The sequence below is a fragment of the Chionomys nivalis genome, chromosome X, assembly GCF_950005125.1.
Source record: "Chionomys nivalis chromosome X, mChiNiv1.1, whole genome shotgun sequence".
Taxonomy (NCBI): domain Eukaryota; kingdom Metazoa; phylum Chordata; class Mammalia; order Rodentia; family Cricetidae; genus Chionomys; species Chionomys nivalis.
Window position 1 is genome coordinate 17,431,811 of NC_080112.1, and position 22,942 is coordinate 17,454,752.

The 22,942-nt window shown below is 43.7% G+C and overlaps 1 protein-coding gene across 1 annotated transcript; it reads right to left on the reverse strand.

Moving 5' to 3' along the window:
* Positions 1-1,418: 1,418 nt before the first annotated feature.
* Positions 1,419-22,022, reverse strand: Vgll1 (vestigial like family member 1). Its single transcript, XM_057759546.1, has 5 exons — positions 21,960-22,022; positions 18,160-18,401; positions 5,939-6,361; positions 4,182-4,232; positions 1,419-1,603 (listed from the first exon to the last, which is right to left on the reverse strand). The coding sequence occupies exons 2-5, from the start codon at positions 18,371-18,373 to the stop codon at positions 1,419-1,421; spliced, it is 873 nt and encodes a 290-aa protein (XP_057615529.1). The 5' UTR covers positions 18,374-18,401; positions 21,960-22,022.
* Positions 22,023-22,942: the final 920 nt, after the last annotated feature.

Consider the following 22,942-nt stretch of genomic DNA (forward strand, 5'->3'; position numbering starts at 1 on the left):
TCCAGCACTACAGGACTTCCCACAGCATCAAGACTGCTCGATCTGCTGGGAACCTGCTGTTCCTGCCCCACCCCCACCACACACACACTCCAATAACACACCACCCGATAACCAACCAGTGCTTATGTGAGGCTATGCGCAGTACGAAGGGCCCAGCCATGCCTCCTGCGTATGTAAAGAATGGGAAAGATTTTGGAGGCGGGGGTAGGGTGGAACATTTTAAAATTGCAAAAGTAAAATGACAAAGTGAATGATAAAAGGTTCTTTGGAAGTCATGTGGGCAGCTGAAAACAGGACAGATCTGGAAGTCTAAATCAGAGGGTGAATAGCAGCTCATCTGGACAAGAATCTGCCTATATGTCAGAGGAGCATGGAGTCTGCCCGTCGAAGTTCTTTTGTCCCCTCTTAATTGAAGTAGGAAAATTGGCAGCCGTTTGTGTTTTTACTCAAGAATAAGTTTCGGGGTCTTGTAGCTGAATGATAATGCTAACCTCCAGATTGTTTGGAAGTTTAAATGAGATAGTGGATGGCAAAAATCGACTCAAGACAAAAAGAAAATACTTAGAATACAAGCTAGTGGCATCCAAAAACAGCATAATTTTATTATTCTTCATACTCTGGGTTGTTGAAGAAGAGAAAGTATGTCATGGATGGGGAAGACTGATGGCAGGGGCTTCCGGGGTCATCATGTGGCAAGTACCCAGGTCACACAAATATGATACATCTACCAGACTGGGAGATAAAGTAAACCTCATCTTGTCCCTCCAACTTAACAAAAACAACTGTGGGCAGCTGCATGAATGAACCTAACAGTTCAGTGCTTAAAAGAAAGTCACTGTCACCCAGATATTGCTAACTCTGAGCTTCGAGATGGACGTACATGGTCTGTATAGGTTAGTTAGGCTCCTTGAGGATGCTGCAAGGACCCCAACAGTCCAATTTTGCACCTATTGGGTGCTAGATGCCACGATCCTCATCTTCAGAGCAAGGCATTACAGAAACTCATGGAAGGGCAACCAAGAAATGGCTTGAATCTTCTAGAATAAGTTCTGCTCCAGCAGCAGGGCCCATGCTGCAACAGGGACTTGGTTCAATCTCCATTTCAGGTTTCTCAACAATGTCCCTTCGAATCAGTTATCTGGAACTGAAGAACTAAGTTTTCTAAGCAAAATATTTTGTTAAGGAGGTCCAAATCTGGAGTCCAGACTTTGAAGATGGAGGGAGTCAGTAGCCTCAACCAGTTCCCTAATGGGGAGGGGAGCCTTCTGCTTTATCATTTTTATTTGGCTTTTCTCTGAGGCTGGAGTGAGGTTGAGTGCAGTCTGGTTTAAGCTGGAACTTTCTTGAGTTGTTTTGATCTCTTGATTTAGTCAGAAAAGCTAAACAGCCTCATAAAATCCCATGAGCTCAGGTCTGGTTTAAGGACACTGCTTGCGAAGCAGAGAGCTCATGGCTTCTAAGGCAGAGGGCAGAGGACACAGTGAGGAGGAACAACGGCCAGCAGGTGGATCTCTGCGCATTCCACCCCACAACAGCTCTTTGCGACATTTTATAGGCTGAGGATTTGCTTCTGTTTGAAAACCCCTGCCATCAGGAATGGTTGCTAAGGAAAAGCAAGGAAAAGCAGAGCAGAATTGAAAAGAGGAGCAATCTGTGCCTGATGCGATATTTCTTAGCAACAGGGACAGAAAGCCACAATAAATTCTTTAGGGCTTCTGGATCCACAGTAGAAAAACATGATCATGCTGAGCGAAAAGGAATTCTGTTCTTCCCACCGAGGCTAATAAAAGTAGAGATCACTTCTTCTCTCTGGAGCCTGACTTCCTGGAAAACAGGGTAAATGTCATGGTGAAGAAGCTAGTTTTAGAATCAACTGAGCTGTCATGCATGGTGGCGTGTGCCTTTAATTCCAGCACTAGGGAGGCAGAGGCAGGAGGATCTCTGTGAGTTTGAGGCCAGCCTGGTCTACAAAGCAAGTTCCAGGACAACAAGAACTATTACATACAGAAACCCTGTCTCTGAAACAAAAACAGAAAAACAAAACAAAATAACAAAGAATCAAACGAGCCCAGGGATGAGTCCAAGGTCACCAGTGCCTAGTTATGTGGCCTAGGGCCACTTCCTTAGCCTATCTGAACTCCACGTTCCTCATGTTGAATGGATGTATTAATAATGAGTACTTTCTATGATTCTAGTATAAGACCATACACTGGATGATAATGCCAGCTGTATTTCTTATCATACCTTCTTCATGGTTATTTCCTTGATTAAGTACAATGTGTGAAACCTCAGAAAACAAACACAAAACAACCCCCCAATGCTTACTTAGAGCCAGATTGTCTGCAGCCTTGATTTTAACTGTATCAGTATCTCTTTCTTATGGTTAAATCTAAATGATGCACTTCATGAACCACGCTACAAAATATATCATTTGCAAAAGTCTTTAAGATAAGAGAAATAATTCCACCAATTAGCATACTTTTATTTAATTTTAAGCAATTTAAGTTTGACCTTTGCTTAATCGCCAAACCTTGTTGCAAATTGTATCCCTTGATGAATGCAACTTAAAATACCTTAAAATCAAATACGTATATTTGTCCTTACACAGATCCAAAGCATGCATTTCCCCTGACCTCTACGTAATACACTTGCTAGCTTCGCTTCTGAAGTTCTTTTCTGGGATGTGGTTTAGGATTCTGCTTTCCTGGTACAGAAGTCCCGAAGGCAGAGAAAGCAGCAATGACTGCAGCCTGCAGTATATCTTCCTGCTGCTTCGGTCAGCACAGAACTATACAATGTCTGAGCTCAGGGACTATGCTGGTGGCTCTTATTTTTGCTCTTTGAGTAAGTTTGGAGGAAATAAAATGCTTTCTAAAAAGTCCTATGCACTTTGCCTTTGGTTCTGTTTTATATTAGAGATAAACCCCAGGGCCTGCTAAGAAAACACTCTGGGCCAGCCATCTGTCACTGGGATGTACTTCTGAGAGACTTTATACTGTTTCATTGGCTAACTATAAGTCGTAGTTAGGGTTTATATTGTTGTGAAGAGAGACCATGACCATGACAACTCCTATAAAGGAAAACATTCAGTTGTGGTGGCTTGCTTACAGTTTCAGAGGTTCAGTCCATTATCGGTATGGTGGGATATGGCAGCATGCAGGTGAACTGGTGCTAGCTACATCTTGATCAGAAGGCAACAGGAAGTAGACTCTCAATGAGAGTAGCTTGATCATAGGAGACTTCAAAGCCCACTCCCACAGTGATATACTTCCTCCAACAATGCCACTCCTACTCTAACAAAGTCACACCCACTAACAGTACCACTCCTTTGGGGGGTTCTTTTCTTTCAAACCACACTATAGCTAAGTATTATTCTAAACATTCACTTACATTATTTCATTCAGTTCCCACAGAACCCTTATATGGTATGTGACTATATATATATATATATATATATATATATATATATATATATATCGGGGTTTTTGAGACAGGGCTTCTTTTTGTAGCTTAAGATCCTGTCCTGGAACTTGCACTGTAGACCAGGCTGGCCTCGAACTTACAGAGATCTACCTGCCTCTGTGCCACCACCACCAAGCAGTGGTCACTAATTTTATAATAGTCTTATAAATGAAGCAACTAAGGCATAGGGAGGTTTACAAACTGTGAGCAAGTTCCTGAGACTAGTAAGTACCAAAGCTGAATTGGAACCTTGAACTTAGGTTGCATCAAAGCTCTCTTTCCTTTCTGTCTAAACTGTTCTCAGTTTGAAGCTTCTAATTTTGAATTTAGTGTAAAGCCCAGGTTCCTGCCCTTGGGCCTCAGACACACTTTCCCTGACCACAGATTTCGTACTGGGGTGGCTGAAAGCTGAACATCTAAAACCGCTAATCTTCATGGCTTCATTCATCTTAGTCACCTTGACAGATTTGGGCTCAGATGAAAGAATTCAGCAGAGTTGCTTCTCTGGCAAAGTGAGAGCATGTTCAAGAAATTTAGCAAAATACAAAGTGAATATTCGGACTCTGAAACTGAGATGAAACCAATAAAACACTAATAATGGAACCAAGGCTCCCAGAAGCTTCCGGAGACTCTAGTTGCTATAGTACACACTCTTCACATTTGTTTTTGGGGCACAGAGCTACACTGTGAATGTCCGAAGCCAATGAAAGTTTACTTACTTTCATTGCCAAAACTGGGATGAGCAGATTCATGGCCATAGATTTTCTTATCTAGAAAAGAAGAAGAAGACATGAATGGAAATGAAATCTTGGGCTGGGAGTTTGTAGCACCCCAGAGGTCCCAGATTGCCTGTCCTTCACTTTATGGACACAAAACATGATTTCTCTTATTGGATGTTGAAAACAGAAGATTCTTCTGCTCGTGAAACATCCTTTAACAACTTCTTCCCATCTCCCAGGCAGAGCTAATGAAGGATCTCTAACGTAGTGAGTTCCGGACTATCAGACATCAGTGAATGCAAACAATGTCAACATTGATAGCGGAATGTGAAGTGTTTCTCCAGAAGCTTAGATGCTAAACATTTCTGTGAATGTGTGAAGCAGTCTCGGTAATAGATAATGCCTGCATCCTTCTTTGGCCCTGATGTGCCTTGCTTCTAGTAGATGCTCACTAAAGGTTTGCTGAATCAGATTGGAACTTTACAGAGCTGCTATGTTTGGGAAATGCTGATTTGAGCCATCTGCTTTCTAAGCAACTGTTGAAGCAGAGTTCTGCTGTGTGTATGCATAGATATACATATAAACACAGTTGTTCTCATTTTCGTTCTGAATCCAGTAAAAGATTTGTGAAAAAGAAGACAGAAATATACATTTTCAGAAGTTTCCTAAGCATGCAATTTGCATGGTTTCTTTTCTCTATATATAGCTAATCAAACTCGGGAAATAGTGGGGTCCTATTTTAATGGGAAATTTGTTTTTAACACGGGACATAGTGTCAGACTTGGCGGGCTATGCTGAATGGGCCCTTTGTGGACTGTATGCTTATTCAAGCAAGGAGAACATCCAGTGGTTTCCTTCGGGTGTGAAACCACAGATATGTATGGATAAGAAAGTTGTGGGAGAAAATAATTCACCCAGGCTACAGGATGCTAGAGGATGCAGCCTTGGCTTCATGAATGAGTATGGTATATCTTATATCTTTCAAGCATTTCACAAGAAAGGCCAATCTTCTGGCAGAGTGCATCGCTATTTTGGTGAAAGTATAATGCACGTAAATCTCCCCCATTCTCCCCTCCCCCCAAAAAAAAAACAGCAACGAAGGGACTCCTGTTCTCTGGTGAGTCTTTTACATCTAGATTCAAGTTGGTTTTTGTACAAGGGGAGAAGAAATGATCAGGGCGCAGAAACCCGAAGGAAAGTGAGTGGGAGCCTAGGGTGCACGAGGGAGTCACAGGCAGCCAGATACTGTTGTATCTGCAGTCAGCTATGGGGCGGCCTCTCCAGCTGCTTTGAATTTTAATGTGTGGCGCAGATGGTTGGTATAGATTGCCCTTGTTTTTGCCCAGGAGTCTGGCATCATTGCAAGTTGTCAACCTGTTTGGAGAACAGAGTTAGGAGCCTGTAGGTGCGTCAATAGAGCTCTGTTTTGCAAATAGATTATTCAGTGGAGTGGAGGTAAATATGAGACTCTATGATTTTAGGCATAAGCCCATCATTTTTTCCAGGACAAAGCCAAGGCAACAGACTGGGGAGATTATTTCAGGCCAAGCTTGCCTGTCTGACTGTCTCCTTTAGCCCATAAGCTGTGTGTGTCAATGTGGCCTAGTGAAAACATTTGCAAGTTTTAAGTGAAATCACGCCTCTTGGCGGCAGCCTCATCTATGTCCAGAGTGGCGGTATTTGTCTTAGTCCCTTATGCCCAGCTAACTCATTGCCAACTACAATGACCTTGCAAGTATCTGTGAGAGTTTCCTTACAGTGCTCTGAGCTGAGAGGCAGGTTCCCGTGCAGGCAGGAGCTTCCAGCTGTCTTGGCGGGATTGCAGTTCTCCCTGGCGGCAGGTTCCAGAGGACGGTTTAGGTATCTATCCTGCTGGAGTAAATGTAGGAGGGACCCGCGTCTCCCGTCAGGGTAGACCGCTGGAGCCGGAGGCCTGTTGGAGAACATGCGAAAGTAGGCAGGCTCTAGGAAGTCTGGCCTCGCTAGAGAGGAAAAATGCCACATCTCTTGAGGATGTGCAGAGGGGGTCTTGGGAACAGACAGCGGATTCTGATCTAGAGCCTTAGGACCACATTCATCCAAGCTGTGGCTGCTGCTGGCGCCATTTGCTAGAGATGCTTCTGGCTGTGGTTTTGTCCAGGAAGGCGTGAGATGCCACTGATTCGGGGGCATGCTGTTATCTGGAAAACATTCAGACATTATGTTAAGTATTTTCTCCGAATGTCCAAAATAGAAGTAATTTACTATACATAGTATGTATCAATATATATAATTTATTTTTATTATTTGTATTGAGAGAGGTGTGTATATAAGTGCAGGAAGCCAAGCGATAACTTTCAGGAGTCAGTTCTTTCTTTCACTGATAGGCTCAAGGGATTGAGCTGAAGTGATCACACTCTCTTGGCAAGAGGTTTTACCCACTGAGCAATCTCTCTAGCCCCATAGTGTATTTTTGACTTAAAGTAAGCAGAAAATGTTTTTTAAAAACCACAGTGTCCATAAGTAGCTACTGCCACCTCTAGATTTGTTTATATTATTTTCAGACTGGTTTTGCTTCATTAAAATATTATGAATATCATTGAACATAGTGGCACATGCTTATAATTTCATGCTCAGGAGACAGAGGCAGGAGGATTGGCTTGAGTTCAAGGCCAGCCTTGGCTATACAATGAATCTAAGAGCACTCTGGCCTACAGCAGATGCAGTCTCAAGAAACAAACTTAACAAACATCCTGGCAAACACGAGCCTTTTTCAAGTTACTAATTTTATTTATTTATTTATTTATTTGTTTTTTCGAGACAGGGTTTCTCTGTGGTTTTGGAGCCTGTCCTGGCACTAGCTCTTGTAGACCAGGCTGGTCTCGAACTCCCAGAGATCCGCCTGCCTCTGCCTCCCGAGTGCTGGGATTAAAGGTGTGCGCCACCACCACCCTGCAAGTTACTAATTTTGATGCCATCATTTCCTTCCACAAGATTTATGCACAAGCTTAAGCCCAGAAAAAATAAGGTAAAAACATTAAACACTTGTTTCTCTCTCTTTTTTTGACTAAATCCAGAATGATTGCAGAAAGATACAACATGATTTAGAACAGGCTAAAATGGAAGGGCATCCCATTTCAGAGTGAGACGCAGTAGGCACAATGGCTTTGTTCTGTTCTGTTTTGTTTCGTTTTTCATCAGGACCATTTTCTTTTGCTTAAGGAAAAAGTTGGATTTTAGTTCTTTTTACTAAAGAAGTCTTTTTGTGGTATCAACTTATTTGAAAAATTACCTTATTGCTAATACAAACACTAGTTTTTAAAGGGCTGTATAGTGTTCTACCATAAGTCAGCAATAGACTAAGGAAGGTTCCCTTTGTGGACAACACAGTTAGTTGTTTCCATTTCTCAATTATGTTACCGACATCTCAGTGAACATTGTATGTGCATCTTTGCACCCGCGTGAACATTGGCTCCTTATGAAGTCTTCTGTAATGAAGTTCTTGTTCCACTGCTGCTATTGGTTAGCTCTATTGTATAGCTGGTACTTTAAATACGGCAGATGGGAGGGCTCCACAGAACTGTATAAAGAAATTAGTTCTTCCTTCATCTAGCGATGGATGGAGATAGAGCCAGAGACCCACACTGGAGCACCGGACTGAGCTCCCAAGGTTATAATGAGGAGCAGAAGGAGAGAGAACATGAACAAGGAAGTCAGGACCATGAGGGGTGCACCCAACCACTGAGACAGTGGGGCCGATCTATTGGGAGCTCACCAAGGTCAGCTGGACTGCTACTGAAAAAAACATGGGATAAAACCGGACTCTCGGAATGTGGCGGACAATGAGAGCTGACGAGAGGCCAAGGAGAATGGCACAGGAACTTTCATCTGGCGATGGATCGAGAGAGAGACAGAGACCCAATTTGGATCAACCGTCTGAGCTCTTAAGGTCCAAATGAAGAGCAGAAGGAGGGAGAACATGAGCAAGGAAATCAGGACCACGAGGCGTGCACCCACCCACAGTGACAGTGGAACTGATCTATTGGGAGCTCTCCAAGGCCAGCTGGACTGGGACTGAATAAGCATGGGTTGAAACTGGACTCTCTGAACATGGCGGACAATGAAGGCTGATGAGAAGCCAAGGACAATGGCACTAGGTTTCGATCCTAATACATGAACTGGCTTTGTGGGAGCTTAGCCTGTTTTGATGCTCACCTTCCTGGGCCTGGATGGAAGTGGGAGGACCTTGGTCTTCCTGTAGGGCAGGGAATTTGGACTGCTCTTCAGTAGCAAGAGGGAGGGGGAATGGACTGGGGGGAGGAGAAGAGGAGTGGGGATAGGGGAGGGGAGAGGGGGGAGGGGGCAATGTGTGGGAGGAGGGGAGGGAAATGGGAAACGGGGAGCAGTTGGAAATTTTAATTAAAAAAGAATAAAAAAAAAAAAAAAAAAAAAAAAAAAAAAAAAAAAGAAATTAGTTCTTACCTATCTTAGTCTGTCCCACAACTCTAGGAACTGAACCCAATCTTAGGCATGAAAATGGTAAGAATCTGGGCCATGGTAGCTAAGCATAATGGGCTGGTAGGAAACGAAGCAAGAACAGTGAATGCTGGATAGGAAAGCAGTTGCTTGGTCCTCACTCTGCCACAGCAGAATGGTTGGAGTCAACAGATGACCCTACTTCCCCTTGTCAAGGTCATGTGGACTGACTAACAGGGATGAAATCTCCTCAGGTTCCTATCCTAACTGCACCTGGGACAGTAGCCAACTCTGAGATCTCAACTGTCTACCATAGCTCAGACCGTGAATGGATGTTTTCCCATTCTCAGCATCCACTCAGGCGAGAGTGGGGAAGGAAGTTCTGCCAGGTGATGCTTAAATCCTGGAGCCTCTCATCTATCTAAGACAATGGAGGAGTGGGCAGGGAGGGGAGCGTGACTGGGACGACAAAAGCGAGTCTGTATGAGACACTGCTTCCCTTTCTCTCCATGGGCACCTCTTTCAGCTCTCCTCAACACTCAGTTTGAATGGATTTTGTATAAAATGAAAAAACCATCTTAGAGGCCAGCACAGTGCTGCTGGAGTATCCCTACCCGTCATGGTAGCTTTGCCTGCTATATGGATGGCAAATCCCATATGACACGGGCATTCTGCTCAGCATCTCACACCTCTCCCATCGAGCCATGGTCCTAGTAGGCTCTTCTAATCAAACGAAAGACAGGAAAACACATTGAGATACAGTCTCAGGGGTTAATATTACTTTTGAAAGTTGGTATTTCTAGCTACTAGAACTCAGGGCACCGTGTGCCCTGGAACAGAATGATTAAGCTGAATTCATCTAATCAGCGTCTGTGCTTCATATTTAATGGGAGTACTGCATGTCCTAAGCACAAATTAGAAACAAAGCCCGGCCTCTGACAACAGGGCAGTTTCCGTCTGGACGGCTTTACAGATCTCATACATATGCCTCGGGTGCTCACTGAATGTCTGGGATATGGAAAGCAGGGCCACAGAAGGTTTCCAAAGCTTCTCTTAACTGTTTCTGTTCTAGTTAAGGGGAGTTAGGCAATACCATTGTCCATTGTCCAAAGGCCCGTGTAGTACAGTTTACATGGAAAAATGTGGAAGTGCACATGGGATTTCAAACTTGAAGTCATAGCACCCCAATATTGTGAGTGGTCTGAGGGGCCTACTTTTCTCTATCTGGTTTAGATGCTTGTGGCTCATTGAGTGGAGACCCTTCATTGGGTGGGCTACTCTTTCTCAGGGTTCTTAGGCAACTATGCCTGTAGCAATGCCCATCTGCTCTATGGGCATAGGGTGACACCTTAAACCATACCTTGGACTTTCTCAAGGTTGCTACTGCAGTGACTGTCTTACCCAAGTGCCTCCTCTTAACTTCTTCTGGGTGCATGTGCAAGAGACCCCAAGTGGTGACTCTGATACTTTCTCAAGTCCAAAACGGCATGAATGGGCAGAGAGCATTTGAAGGCTTGGATTCAGAACCACTTGAGGTAGATAAGATTTTTTTTTTTTTTTTTTTGGTTTTTCGAGACAGGGTTTCTCTGTAGCTTTGGTGCCTTGTCCCGGAACTAGCTCTTGTAGACCAGACTGGCCTCGAACTCCCAGAGATCCGCCTGCCTCTGCCTCCCGAGTGCTGGGATTAAAGGCGTGCGCCAGCACCGCCCAGCTTAAATAGGAAATTTTACTTCAGTGAGAATATAGCTGACTTCCACTCCATATACTCCAGCCCTAAGCATCTAGACCCACATCTTAGTCCCACCCAAGACTCTAAAATTCCTGAGGCTGGTCAGTCTGAAGACCAGGAATGTTCAGAAAGTCAGAAAGTTCTGCTCTCTCCTCCTCACTATTTAAGCTAAAGTGGTACCCACTCCTCCCTCCTCATAAGAACAGTCAGAGATACCACTATTCCCTCCCATGCACACTTTGGAAACCCCAGAACCTTCAAGAAGGCCTTTGTTGTACTATAAAGTACAAATCAGGGAATGATCCCACCTCCATGCTTGGATGGGAGCCCAGACCTTCTATTCTGGACTACTCTCTAGACACACAAACTCTAACATCATCTGATGGAGGTGGGTCTTGTATTAATCTGTTAATTTCATTGGTTAAATAAAGAAACTGCCTTAGCCCTTTAATAGGACAGAAAATTAGGTAGGCGGAGTAGACAGAACAGAATGCTGGGAGAAAGAAGCCGAGTCAGGAGTCACCATGATTCTCCCACTCCAGACAGAAGCAGGTTAAGATCTTCCCTGGTAAGCCAGCTCATGGTGCTACACAAAATATTAGAAATGGGTTAGATCAATATGTAAGAGCTAGCCAATAAGAGGCTGGAGCTAATGGGCTAGGCAATGTTTAAAAGAATACAGTTTCCGTGTAATTATTTCGGGTAAAGCTAGCCGGGTGGCGGTGGGAAGCAGCCCCGCCGCTCCTATTACAACAATCATCCTCTTAGAAATAGGAATCTCCAGGTTAGAGAGGATTCTGTTACTCTCTGTGGCATTAACCTGCTTGTTTCCTTCACAGCAGTGTTGTCATTTTATCACTCACTCTCTCATTCACTCACTAATGCTCTTTCCCATTACCCAGTATGAATGAAGTTAGCTCATTTCTCCTCTCCACCATCATATCCCTGGGAATTCTCACCATGCCTGGCACATAGCAGGTCCTGGCTACATATTCCAATGAATGCACACACATATATTCAAATACAAACATTAGAACATATGAATACACATACCCCATTGCAAACACGTGTGTATGCTCACAAATGTGTGCATGCACACACACACACACACACACTACTCATAAATCTTAATTGAACCTTTCTGTTTTAAGGTGAGCAGGTAACTTGTCACTTTGTAACATTATAAAAGCATATATATATGTATATATATATACACACACATATACATATATGTGTGTATACACACATATAGAGAAAGATGATAGATAGATAGATAGATAGATAGATAAACAGATATACACAAACACATTCACAATCTCTACAATTAGTAAAACTCTTGGCTGAGTATTTTACTCCGTTTGCCCTTACAAGATGCTGAGACTGGGTTTATTTAGCTAATAGTTTCGGAGGAAGATAGATTGTTCAAACACAAGCACTAGTGAAGACAACCTAGTGAATGGCCTCATTAAAGAAGTGTGTACAAGACTGATTACAAGGGGAGATAGGAAGCCAGGTAACACCTCAGCGGTCAAGTTCACTCTTGTATAATAGCTCACTGTCTTGGTAATTGAGAACTAACACAGAGTCTCTTAGAGGAGCAACCCACCTCTTTTTATCTTTATTTTTAAAACAATCTTATTTTACATGACAATACCAGCCCCCCCCCAGTCCTCCCACTCCTCCAACTTCTTTCCACTCCACCCCCATCCATTCCTCAGAGAGGGTGAGGCCTCCCATAGGGAGCCAACAAAGTCTGTCACATCACTTGAGGCAGGACCAAGCTCTCCCCCTGTATCTAGGCTGAGCAAGGTATCCCTCCTTAGGGAATGGGCTCCAAAAAGCCAGTTCATGCAATAGAAATAAATACTGCTTCCACTGCTAGTTGCTCCACAGACTGCCGATGCCACACAACTGTCAGTCACATTCAGAGGGCCTAATTTGGTCTTAGGCTGGTTCTGTAGTTGTCAGGCCAGGGTCAGTGGGCTCCCACTAGCTCAGGTAAGGTGTTTCTGTGGGTATTCCCATCATGGTCTTGGCCCCTTTGCTCATACTATCGCTCCTCCCTCTCTTGGACTTGATTCTGGGAGCTTGACCCAGTGCTTAGTTCTGGATTTCTGCATCTGCTTCCATCAGTTGCTGGATGAAGGTTCTATGATGACAATGAAGGTAGTCATCATTCTGATTACAGGGGAAGGACAGTTTAGGCACCCTCTCCACTATTGCTTAGATTCTTAGCTGGGGTCATCCTTGTGGTTTCCTGGGAGTTTCCCTAGTGCCTGGTTTCTTGCTAACCCCACAATGGCTCCCTCTTTCAAGGTATCTCTTTCCTTGCTCTCCCTCTCTGGACTATATCCGGTTTGATCTACTCAATCCCTCATGCTCTTCTCCCCACTCCCCTTCTCCCCTCTCCACTCCCTTTCCCTCCATCCATCCCTCTCTCCCATGCTGCCAATTAAAAAGACTTCACAGCTTCTCACATCAGCACACTGAAACTTTATTGGGGACACAATGTGTAAGCAAACTATAGCCTTGGTCATTCCATCAACAACAGTTTATCTTGAGGATATAATCAAAGATAAAAGCAAATTTTTAGCTTCAAGGATGCTTAAAGTTATGTTAATAATATACTGAAAGATTACTAATAGTCCAGAAGTTTAGTAAATGTGGTATCTCTAAAACATGATACTCTCAAGCTATAAAACATTGTCATACAATATGTAACAATGGCACAAAGATGTGTCATTCTGCTTATTGTCAAATAAAAATAAATTATAATCTTTTTACATGCAAATTGGCTTTGTGTAAAAATTGAAGTGTGTGCATTTGTGGTTTCAAAATTTTCAAAAATTAATATGCTATTTGCAGGTTTAAAAAAAATCTGTTTTTTGCTGGGCAGTGGTGATGCACACCTTTAATCCAAGCACTCGGGAAGCAGAGGCAGAAGCAGAGTTCAAGGCCAGCCTGGTCTACAGAGTGAGTTCCAGTACAGGCTCCAAAGCTACACACACATACACAGAAAAAAATCTTTTTTTTTTTTGAGACAGTTTAACTATTCTTTCAAGACTGACTCTGAACTGGTCTCAAACAATCCTCCTGCCTCAGTTTCCTGAGTATCTAGGACTACAGGCAAGCCTCACTGCATCCAGCTAAGCGATTTTTAAACAAAAAAAATGACTTGACTTGTAAATAAGCAAACTATGAACCACAGCTGTGAAGATAAATATATAACTGGATGATGGCCTTCCTCTTGCTGCTCTCATCTGCTCTCCATCTCCCTCCCCGCCCCTTCCTTTTCCTCCTCTTTCTTTTTTCCTCTTCCTCTGCCTTTAATACTAGTGCATTATAACCCCATGTGGCACTCTGTTTGAAGCATACACACACACACACACGAACACGCACAAGCACACACACCTTGGAGCAGGAAAGTCCAATTTTTGGCCAGCACAGTCTGTACATGTTGACTGTGCTCTTTGTCCACGTGGCTGGTGACACAAGTCCCTCCATATTTTATTCACTCAAGGGCAAGATACATGCTCTTTGAACTAACTAACGACAAAAATCACATGACAACTGAAGAATCATCTTAGAGATACAGTCCTATTCTGGGACACCAAGGAGTCCTTCTCAGTCCTATCCTCTCTTTCATAGTCTCTCTTTGCTAAATACACAGGTTCCTTTCTCTAAGAGTTTGGATGCAGAATGTAGGTTTGTATCTTCAGGCTGAGTGGCTAACAGCACTACACAGGGAGTCCTGCCTTTGTGGTAAGATTCTGGACAGGTGACTGGACTATGCACCTCAGTTTCTTCACCAGAAATGCAGGCACAGTAATCAATAGGGTTGGTGTGAAGATGCAGTAAGATAAGCCATATAACAGATTCCAGCAAAAGGCTTTCATATGATAGTCATTATATATATATATATATAATATATATACATAAACACATACACACATGTAAACAGAGGCCACGCATTCATTTCCCGACTTCTCACACCCGAATAATCACACAGAAGCTATATTAATTACAACATTGTTTGGCCAGTGACTCAGGTGTATTTCTAGCTAGCTCTTACATCTTGAATTAACCAATTTCTATTAATCTATATATCAGCATGAGGCTGTGGCTTACTAAGGATTCTGGGCATCTTTCTCCTTTAGCAGCTACATGGCATCTCTCTGACTCTGCCTACTCTCTCTCTCTCTATATATATATATATATCTCTTCCAGCCTGGCTATATTCTGCCCTGCTATAGGCCAAAGCAGCTTCTTTATTTATTAACCAATTGTAATAAAACATATTCATAGCATACAAAGGGGAATCCCACATTATACACATATACACATATCACATATACACATATATACATATATACGTATGTACATACGTATATATGTATATATGTGTGCCCTCCCAGTTACTGCCACCACCCCTAAAGGTAAGCACCATAGATTTGATTTGCTAGTATTTTATTAGTATTATTATTTTAAGCGAACTCCCCCCCACACACACATATCCTACGCTGGTCTCAAATGCGCAGTCACCCTACTTTAGTCTCCCAAGTGCTGGGATTACAGGTATGTGCACTGCACTCAGCTAGCTTTGCTCATCTTTACATTGTCTAAGTTGTGGTCAACTTTGAGGGGTGGAGTAAATGCAGTTATTTCTTGTGGTATCTGGCTCTTCACAGAGGCTAGGGACACATGGGTCCTTTTTCTTACTGGAAAGGAAGGTACCATGCTGACAGCACTCAAGGGGCCACAAGCAGGTAGCAGGACTATATCACACATAACTATTCTCCATGGATGAGAAGCATGGTGTTTCCTTCCCATCCCACTAATGGCGGCAGATAGGAAGCCTTTGAGGATGACTCCAGAGGACCTGAGCAGGCTCAAGTCAGCACCCCTAACCTTTTCTTAGTAGCCTTTGAGCATGTTCCCAGGTCTAAGAATGCACTTGAGACTAGGACTAGGAGGAAGGGGACAGGAAAAACACGTTATTACGACAAGACCCCTGAGCGACAGAACCATACCCTGCCTCAAGAAATAACAACTATTGAAGCTTTCCCAGATACTGACTCTGAAGTCCCCAGCGTCCTCTAAAAGAGGAGAGACCTCTAAGGTCTCTTCAGCTATTTTCTTTCCCAAAGCACACCCATTGTATAGTATACACATATAATTAAAAGAAATAAATAACTCGAACTTAGTGGGAGAAGCCAGGAAACTTGGTGGCATTTCCATATAGGTCTCTGTGTTTGGACCTTGCATATCTGGCTTGACAGAGTGCCTTTAGAATGTGGGAAAATCTTCTATGGGGGCCTAGGAATAGGGGCCTGTTCTCTGCCTGGCTGCATGGTGCCTGGGGTTGGCCTGAAGGGGTTCAGGGAATGCTAAGCAGCAGTCAGTAATGAAAGGCCACTTCGTCAGTTCTCACCATGTCTGAGGCTGCCTGTGTGCCATATAACACCACCAATGAGAACCTCCACCAGCCCAGACTTCTTTCATGGGGCCCTTCCTTGAGGCAACCAAACTTAGGAGAAACCTGACTCCCAGCTATGATAAGAGAGAGCTGGAGGGAGACAGTCTTCTCTTTAGTTGTTCAGTCAGCTAATAAAATATTTGCCTAGTCTCGAACCAAATGAGACAACATGTAAGGGGTCTGTGAAACTGTCAAGAGGAAAATGCAATATCCATGAAGCTAAGTGAAGAAGACAGCCCTCATCTCTTTGCGGCCCAAAGAAGCTGGTTCACTAAGAAACAAGGCCATGCCCAAGGTCTACTGGTAGGCAGCAGCTTCATATATGGTGAGGTCATAAGTCCCAGAAAACACTAGAACAGTCACCCAGCCAAAGCACCATACAACGTAAAAGCTCATAGGAGGGGCTTGATGCTCTCTGATCCTAATGCTTTGAATGTAGGCCATTGTAGCCATAATAATGATTCAAAACAGCCCCCACAAACACAGCACTTGCTGCTTGTCACTTGGTTTCCATTACCTCACTAACATCTTGAAAACATCCTTTTGTACTTTGATAATGGTCCATTTTAGCATCACGGGAGCAGGTACAGGCAGATAAAGTGACATGCCTTGTGATCACACTCACAGGGAGTAGTAGAGCTGCCCGGCACCAGGCTGACTGGATCTAAGGCTCCGTGTCACATAGTAGCCCTTCTCTGTGGTGACCTTATCTGTGAACTCAATGTGATTTGTCTTCTCTGAAGCTCCCATTGGATCTTAACCTCTCTTGTAAGGTATTAAGAGGTTCCAAGTGTAGTTAGTCTATTGTGATTACAGAGAGGGGTCCCTGTGATTACAGGGAGATGATTAGGGATTCAATCATGTCATCAGAATCAGTACTGCATGACTGATTAAACTACAGGTGGCTTTATGACAAGAAGGAGAGAAGCCAGTAATATACATATTGTCCTGGTCCCTTGCTGTGTGACACACTGCATCACACTGCCTTGTGTCACCAATAGCGGAAATGGGCCCTTGACCTTGGGTCAGAACTCTATGCCAAAGCAAGTATTTTTCTTTTCCTTTTTTGAGACAAAGGCTCATGTACCTGGGCTGGCCTTGAACTCCCTATATAGCAGAGTATGACTTTGAACTCCTGGTCTTCCTGTCTCCATCTTCCACATGCTTAGATTGTAAGGATGTGCTACCACACGTGGTTTTTGTGGTGCTGAAGCTCAAACCCAGGGCTCCAGGCATGCTAGAAAAGTACTCTTCCAACTGAGCCCCACGCCCAGCCCAAATCCCTTTTCTTTGTAACATGCCCAGTCTGTGTCATTATGTTGCGCTCCAAATCACAGTGCCAGTCACCCAAGCAGTGTTTACTGAGTGGCTTCCATGAATCGGGCATCATGATAAGTAGTTGGAAACCAGCACTCACCAGATTGAGTATCCTCTACCATATCTCTGCCACATCGTTCTGATCCACAAGAGTCTCTGAGAAAATCACATCGCTTACCTAGAAAATTAACTTCTAGGAAAGACGCAGATTCTGCAAAGGTCAGCACATCAGATACACGCTGACGCCTTGTGTACTCCAGAAGGAAAAAGGCAGGAGTCTGCAAATAGATGGCCTTTCTTACGGTCAGGGGCTTCACATGTCTGCTTTGCATAAACCGCCCCGCTTAGAGGCCATCCACCTGCCTATGAAACAAGGCATCCGCAGCACGCGGGCCTGGCCACAGAAACAGTGAGCTCCTAACATCAGCAAGGCCTCAGCCCGCATGAACATGTTGAGAAGATAAGAGGAGCCACATTGCCTAACCCCATCAGGCACAGGAGCCACAATGTCTAGAGTTCCTTGCAGGAGTCCAGGATCATTACTTTAAAACCAAAAGATCTTGAAACTGATATTCCACATACAGAAAAAAAAATGCATCATCCGGGTCAGGTGGGAGAGAGATGTGGCAAGACTCCTCACAGGGCCTCCCTCTGGCTTTTCCCTTGCTTGCTAGATCATCCACTATTGGCTGGCAAGACTCTGGATTGCCCTTTATCTTATCGTGGATCCTTTGGTGTTCTTGCCCTCAGGCCGACAGTAGTAATTGAAAGCTGGTCAGAGTAGAGGGGACAGTGGCAGAGCTCTCAGCACTGTGCAGACTAGGAAATCAGCACTAATACAATAATGGAAACAGTGATGTAGGTGAGCTCATTTGACTAAGCATTGTCCATTTTACCCTAAAGGTCTTTATGATGTTTCTTAGCCACACAGAAAGCCGAGATCACGGAGTACCTCAAAGAGTTGGTCTTTTGGTGAAAGCCTCCTCCCTCCTAACACTCACCATTCCTGAGGACCACATTTTCACCGTGTCTGGAGGAACTCCATCCCTGTGGCCTCTTGAGCTTGCTCAGAGCTCTGGAGAAGTGCTCGTCCACCACGCTGCCGATGTCCCCTTGGAAGTAGGTGAGAAGGACGCACTGGGCATTCCACTGGGTCTTCACTGGTTTTTGCCTTCTTTTGGGCATCTGGACACGAGTCTTCTTGGTTTCCTCCATGATGAACGGAAGATAACACAGCAGATAACTATGAACCAAATGAAAAATGTCACTGGCCCAATTTTACTGAGTGGCTCAGCTGAAGTTTGGGTGAATGGCATTCTTTTCTTCTTTTGTAAATTAACACTTGTAAGTTTCATAAGGACATTTTCATATGGATACATAATCTACTTTGACTATGTTGCCCCATTCTTAAGGATATACAGTTTGCTCCTACAAGTACAGGTCCTCATTGGACCCTACAAGGAACCACAGGGTTCTTGAAAAACAGCAAGCCCAATATGAGGGTTCAGGAAACAGCATTGCAAAGTTTGGCCAAGCATTGATAGTGGCCTTCTCTGACAAAAGGGGATTATCAAGCAGCCAGACTAGGCAAGCACCAGGAGAGAGAATGTGGCACAGCGTTGAGGCCAAATCACAGAGTGATTTGTCTTCTACAGAAGTATGTTCCTCCCAGATGCATGAGCCAAGGTCAGTTACCACAGTCTAGAGAGAACCAGCTTCTAGACCGCCCAGGGTGTCCGGAACCACGTCAATCAGAACCCCCTCAAGAGCTTGGCCAAGCAATCCAGGGTGGGCTAGACACTGTCCACCAGCACTGCTTTCGAGCCTTACCATGTGTGTGCAAGAGAATCTCCCGTGAGACCTTCCTGCACAGAACCCTGTCCATCTTCGAAACTAGCAATTATAGTAGCACCAGTCTGAAAGTCTTCATACACACATATTCGGAACCCAAAAGAGTCCCCGGGACTGCTTCTTTACCTTTAAACTCAACCAGACTTGTTGTGTACTCTGACTAAAGATATATTTAATCTAGCCAATCTTGTGAATTTAACATAGATGTCTAGGGTTTAATAGATTGTCTCTCTGTCTAGTCTATGTGAGCGTATATGTCATGGAGACTTTCTTACAAATTTCTTGATGTCTGAGCACGTTTTGGAGCTCAATGAACAGTAGCTGAGTGCCATTCATGTCTTGGAAGTACAATGCAAAGAAAGCATAGACTATTAGGAGGCAGAAGGCCTGAGGTTTTCCTCAGTGAATAATCTAGAGGTGGAGGATAACAAATCCCTCTAGGCTTCGTATTATTCTTAGAAGAATTCGAATAGTGTGAATTCCTCAGCTAGTCTTAGATGGTTCTTTTATGGTTCAATTATGCTGGGGACATTAGGAAGGAATCTGGCAACAAGCAGGGGATCTAACTTGTTTTCTTTTAGTTTGCTTTTAAAGACAGGGTTTCTTTATAGTTTTTGCCTGTCCTAGAACTCACTATGGAGACCAAACTGGCCTCAAATGGAGAATCTTTCTAAACGGCTCTCCTTTGGGATCAGTGTACCCCAGCCATACATACACAAATGCTTCTACATAAGCATCAGTAACAGTTGTGTTTAAAATATCCCCCAAAGGGAAGTGATTAAATAAGTCTATTACCAGGAAAATGCATTTTCTGCAATGGACTCATTCCATGAACTATTACTTAGCAAAAAAGTAGAACAAGCAACCACTACACACAACACAGATAAATCTCATTATATTGAGTGAAAAGACCAAATCAAAAATACCACATCTATGGTTTCACTTATATGAAAGAAGCACAAATTACCTATGGTGCTGGATGTCAGAACAGTGGATGCTTGTGGCACAGAAACTGAAGAGGCAGGGGCAAGAAGGAACCCTTACCTCTATTGCCAGTGTCCCATATTTTTTTCTCCAGTACACAAAGGTGTCTAGCAAGGTCTCTTTATGCAGCCCAGGCTGATCTCAGATGTATACTTCTCTGGTTTCAGATGCCCAAGAATTGGATTATAGGCCCTGAAACACCATGTGCTTGGCCACGTCTCACCTTTGTCCTGATGCGTGTGGCGGTTCCTACGTTTGTCAATACTCATCATACGTATAGCTCAATAAAAACAGTAAAAAAAAAACTCATAACATTGTACACTGGAGATCTATTCCACAGCAGGTGAATTATTCCTCGATAAAACTACAATGCATACTCCAATTCTTGGAGTTGTCAATACAAAGAAAAGGGATTGAGGATGATAAAGGAGTGAGTATGTGGAGACAGTGGCATTTTAAAGCTACAGCCTATATAACACCTGTTTGTACTGGAAACTATCTGTACATCTTCTCCAGTGTTTTGATCTTCAAAGCAGATATTACCACCCTCATTTTAAAATAAGCAAAGTAGATGTTAGAGAGGGCAAAATAAAGTTAGATCGTGGCGAAGCTGGTATTCAAATTCAGGTCCCTTGGTCTCTAGGCTCTATCTACTTCTAACTATTCTAACTGATGAGTGGAAAAGTCTCTCTCCCTCTTCTAGCCTCAGTGACTCCATCAATTAAATGTGGGGCTGGGGCAGACCTCTAGTCCTAAAAGGGCTGTGAGCCAGGACACTAAGGCAACCATATGTCTTCCCTTAAGAGATGTAAGCAAAGATCCCAGAATTCTCCTCCGGGGCTTTCATTGAAGGCTCCAACTGTCTGGTGCTGCAGGTGCAGGACAGTCCTTTCAGGCTCTACCCTGCCAGCAACTGCCCTGCTTATCTCAGGCCTGACACAGATTTCAATCTCTTAGCCAATTTCCCCTGAAGCCACACAGAAAGAAGTAGCCAGATTCTTGGGATAGCATGGCCACCACAGCATCACTGCTCTCACTGGGTATAGACTAAGAAAGCACATGGCAAATGACTGACCAGAGAAAAGCCAGCCATCATCCCAGCTCACTTGGAAAGCTCACACTATAGGCTAGTAGAGACCTTGAATAGAACACAAATTCTATCACTGCCCCTCTTTCCTCTGCACACACAGGAGCATATACTCAGCAAGTCTAACTTCTCTGGATCCAGCTTACAAGGAATTCTCTGGGCTATACTTAACTCCATTGGAAACAGCAATTGATGAATATTTAAATCCAGAGAGTTAATCTGGGTGCTGTGATGTATCCACGTGGTTCCAGCATGCCGAGAAAATCAGAACAAGAGGACCACTTGAGCTTAAGAGTTTAAGACAAACCAGTGAACCCCAACTTTAAAAACTGAGTAAATTGATTCTAAAAGGATACACATTCTGATAATTGTCATTTGGTTTAATCCTATAAAGAACTAAATTGCACGACATCCCTATGAAAAACTCGAGAGCCTCATCTTCCAATGAGAGAGAGATGGTCTGACCCGGGTGGAAAAGATACTGTAAAGCCGACTCTAAGAAGATGTCAGGAACAAAAATAAAGACCCCAAGTGTTCCAACCAGACCTTGAAATATTATCTAAACTACTGTAGAACATCTCGGAAGAAGGAATCCTAAGCCAGAAGTCCAGCCTCCAGTATGCCACGTGGACACTCTAAAGACATGTTTTTTTTTTTGTTTTTTTGTTTTTTTACCACATTCCTGCAAAATGCATCAAGTACCGCTAAGCTGGGGTGCAGAGTCAGTGATGGTGGTTGTCACAGTGACCAACTAGAGTGAAATCTGCTCCCCCAAAAGTCGGATTCAATCTCACTTAGCACAGTATGTCACGACCTCCAATTCACTCCCATGTGAATTTCCATCCACCTTCCCACTCTCAAGTTCCCAGCTTCTCTTACCTTAATTCTCTGCTATTACCTGAGACAGCAAAATTCTCCCGTTTTGGAGTAGCTCAACAACTGTGGAAGCAGGAGCTGGAGATGCGTACCCTCCCTCTGAAGCTTTCTACCCCTCTAGCTGGGGCTGAGGAAGGCGGTCCCTTCTAGCTATCTATTAAGAATGCAGAAAATGCACTCCAGCGAGTCAACCTGGTTGGGCACCTGCAGGAATGAGGAAAAGAGATAGCTGTTTTTTATTTGTTTTTTTTTTCATTAAAAAGCATGTTGTGGTATTGTCTCCTCAACTGAAAGCCAATTGTTTGCACAAAACCACTGTGCATAATATCAGGCACATTGTGGGGGTTCCATCAAATTGATGTCACAGCAAATTTCAAGAATATAGCTTATCTCTAGTTTTTTCCTCTCTCCTTGAAAAAAAAAGGGGGGAGTCAGGCCAAATCCTGGTCTTGTCACAGCCTTCCTTGGGTTGCAGAGGGAGGGGCGAGTTTTCTGATCGTGCAGTAGATAGAGCAAGGCTCCTGACTTTATTTAATTATATCAGCCAGCAGCACCTTTTTGGCTTCAAAACTTGGATCTGTTCTTTGATCCTGTGTTAATCAGTTTTCTGTGAGTGTGACAAAATACCTCAGTTCTCAGTCTGTGAGCCACCACCACCCTTTCTCAGGAATTTTCCATCGGCTATCCTGAATATCAGTGATTTACATAACGATTCCTAACAGTAGCAGAATTACAGTTATGAAGTAACAATGAAAATAATTTTATGGCTTGGGGTCACCACAACATGAGAACTGTGTTAGAGGGTCACAACTGAGAAGATGAGGTGAAAGAGATGGCTCAGCTTTTAAGAGCACTGGCTACTCTTCCAAAGGACCTGGGTTCAATTCCTAGCATGCATGAGGCAGCTCACAATTGTCTGTATCTCCGGTTGCAGGGTGTCTGAAACTCTCACAGATATACATGCAAGCAAAACACCAAAGAACATA

What these genes read in the sequence shown, in the direction of transcription:
- Vgll1 (XM_057759546.1), bottom strand. Translation starts at nt 18,373, where the DNA reads ATGGAGGAAACCAAGAAGACTCGTGTCCAGATGCCCAAAAGAAGGCAA. An exon ending in GCCTCTCAGCTCAGAGCACT is followed by an intron (nt 4,233 to 5,938) that starts GTAAGGAAACTC and finishes CTTCTTTTCTAG; the next exon opens with ATAAGAAAATCTATGGCCAT. An exon ending in TCCCAGTTTTGGCAATGAAA is followed by an intron (nt 1,604 to 4,181) that starts GTAAGTAAACTT and finishes GCTTTTCCTTAG; the next exon opens with CAACCATTCCTGATGGCAGG.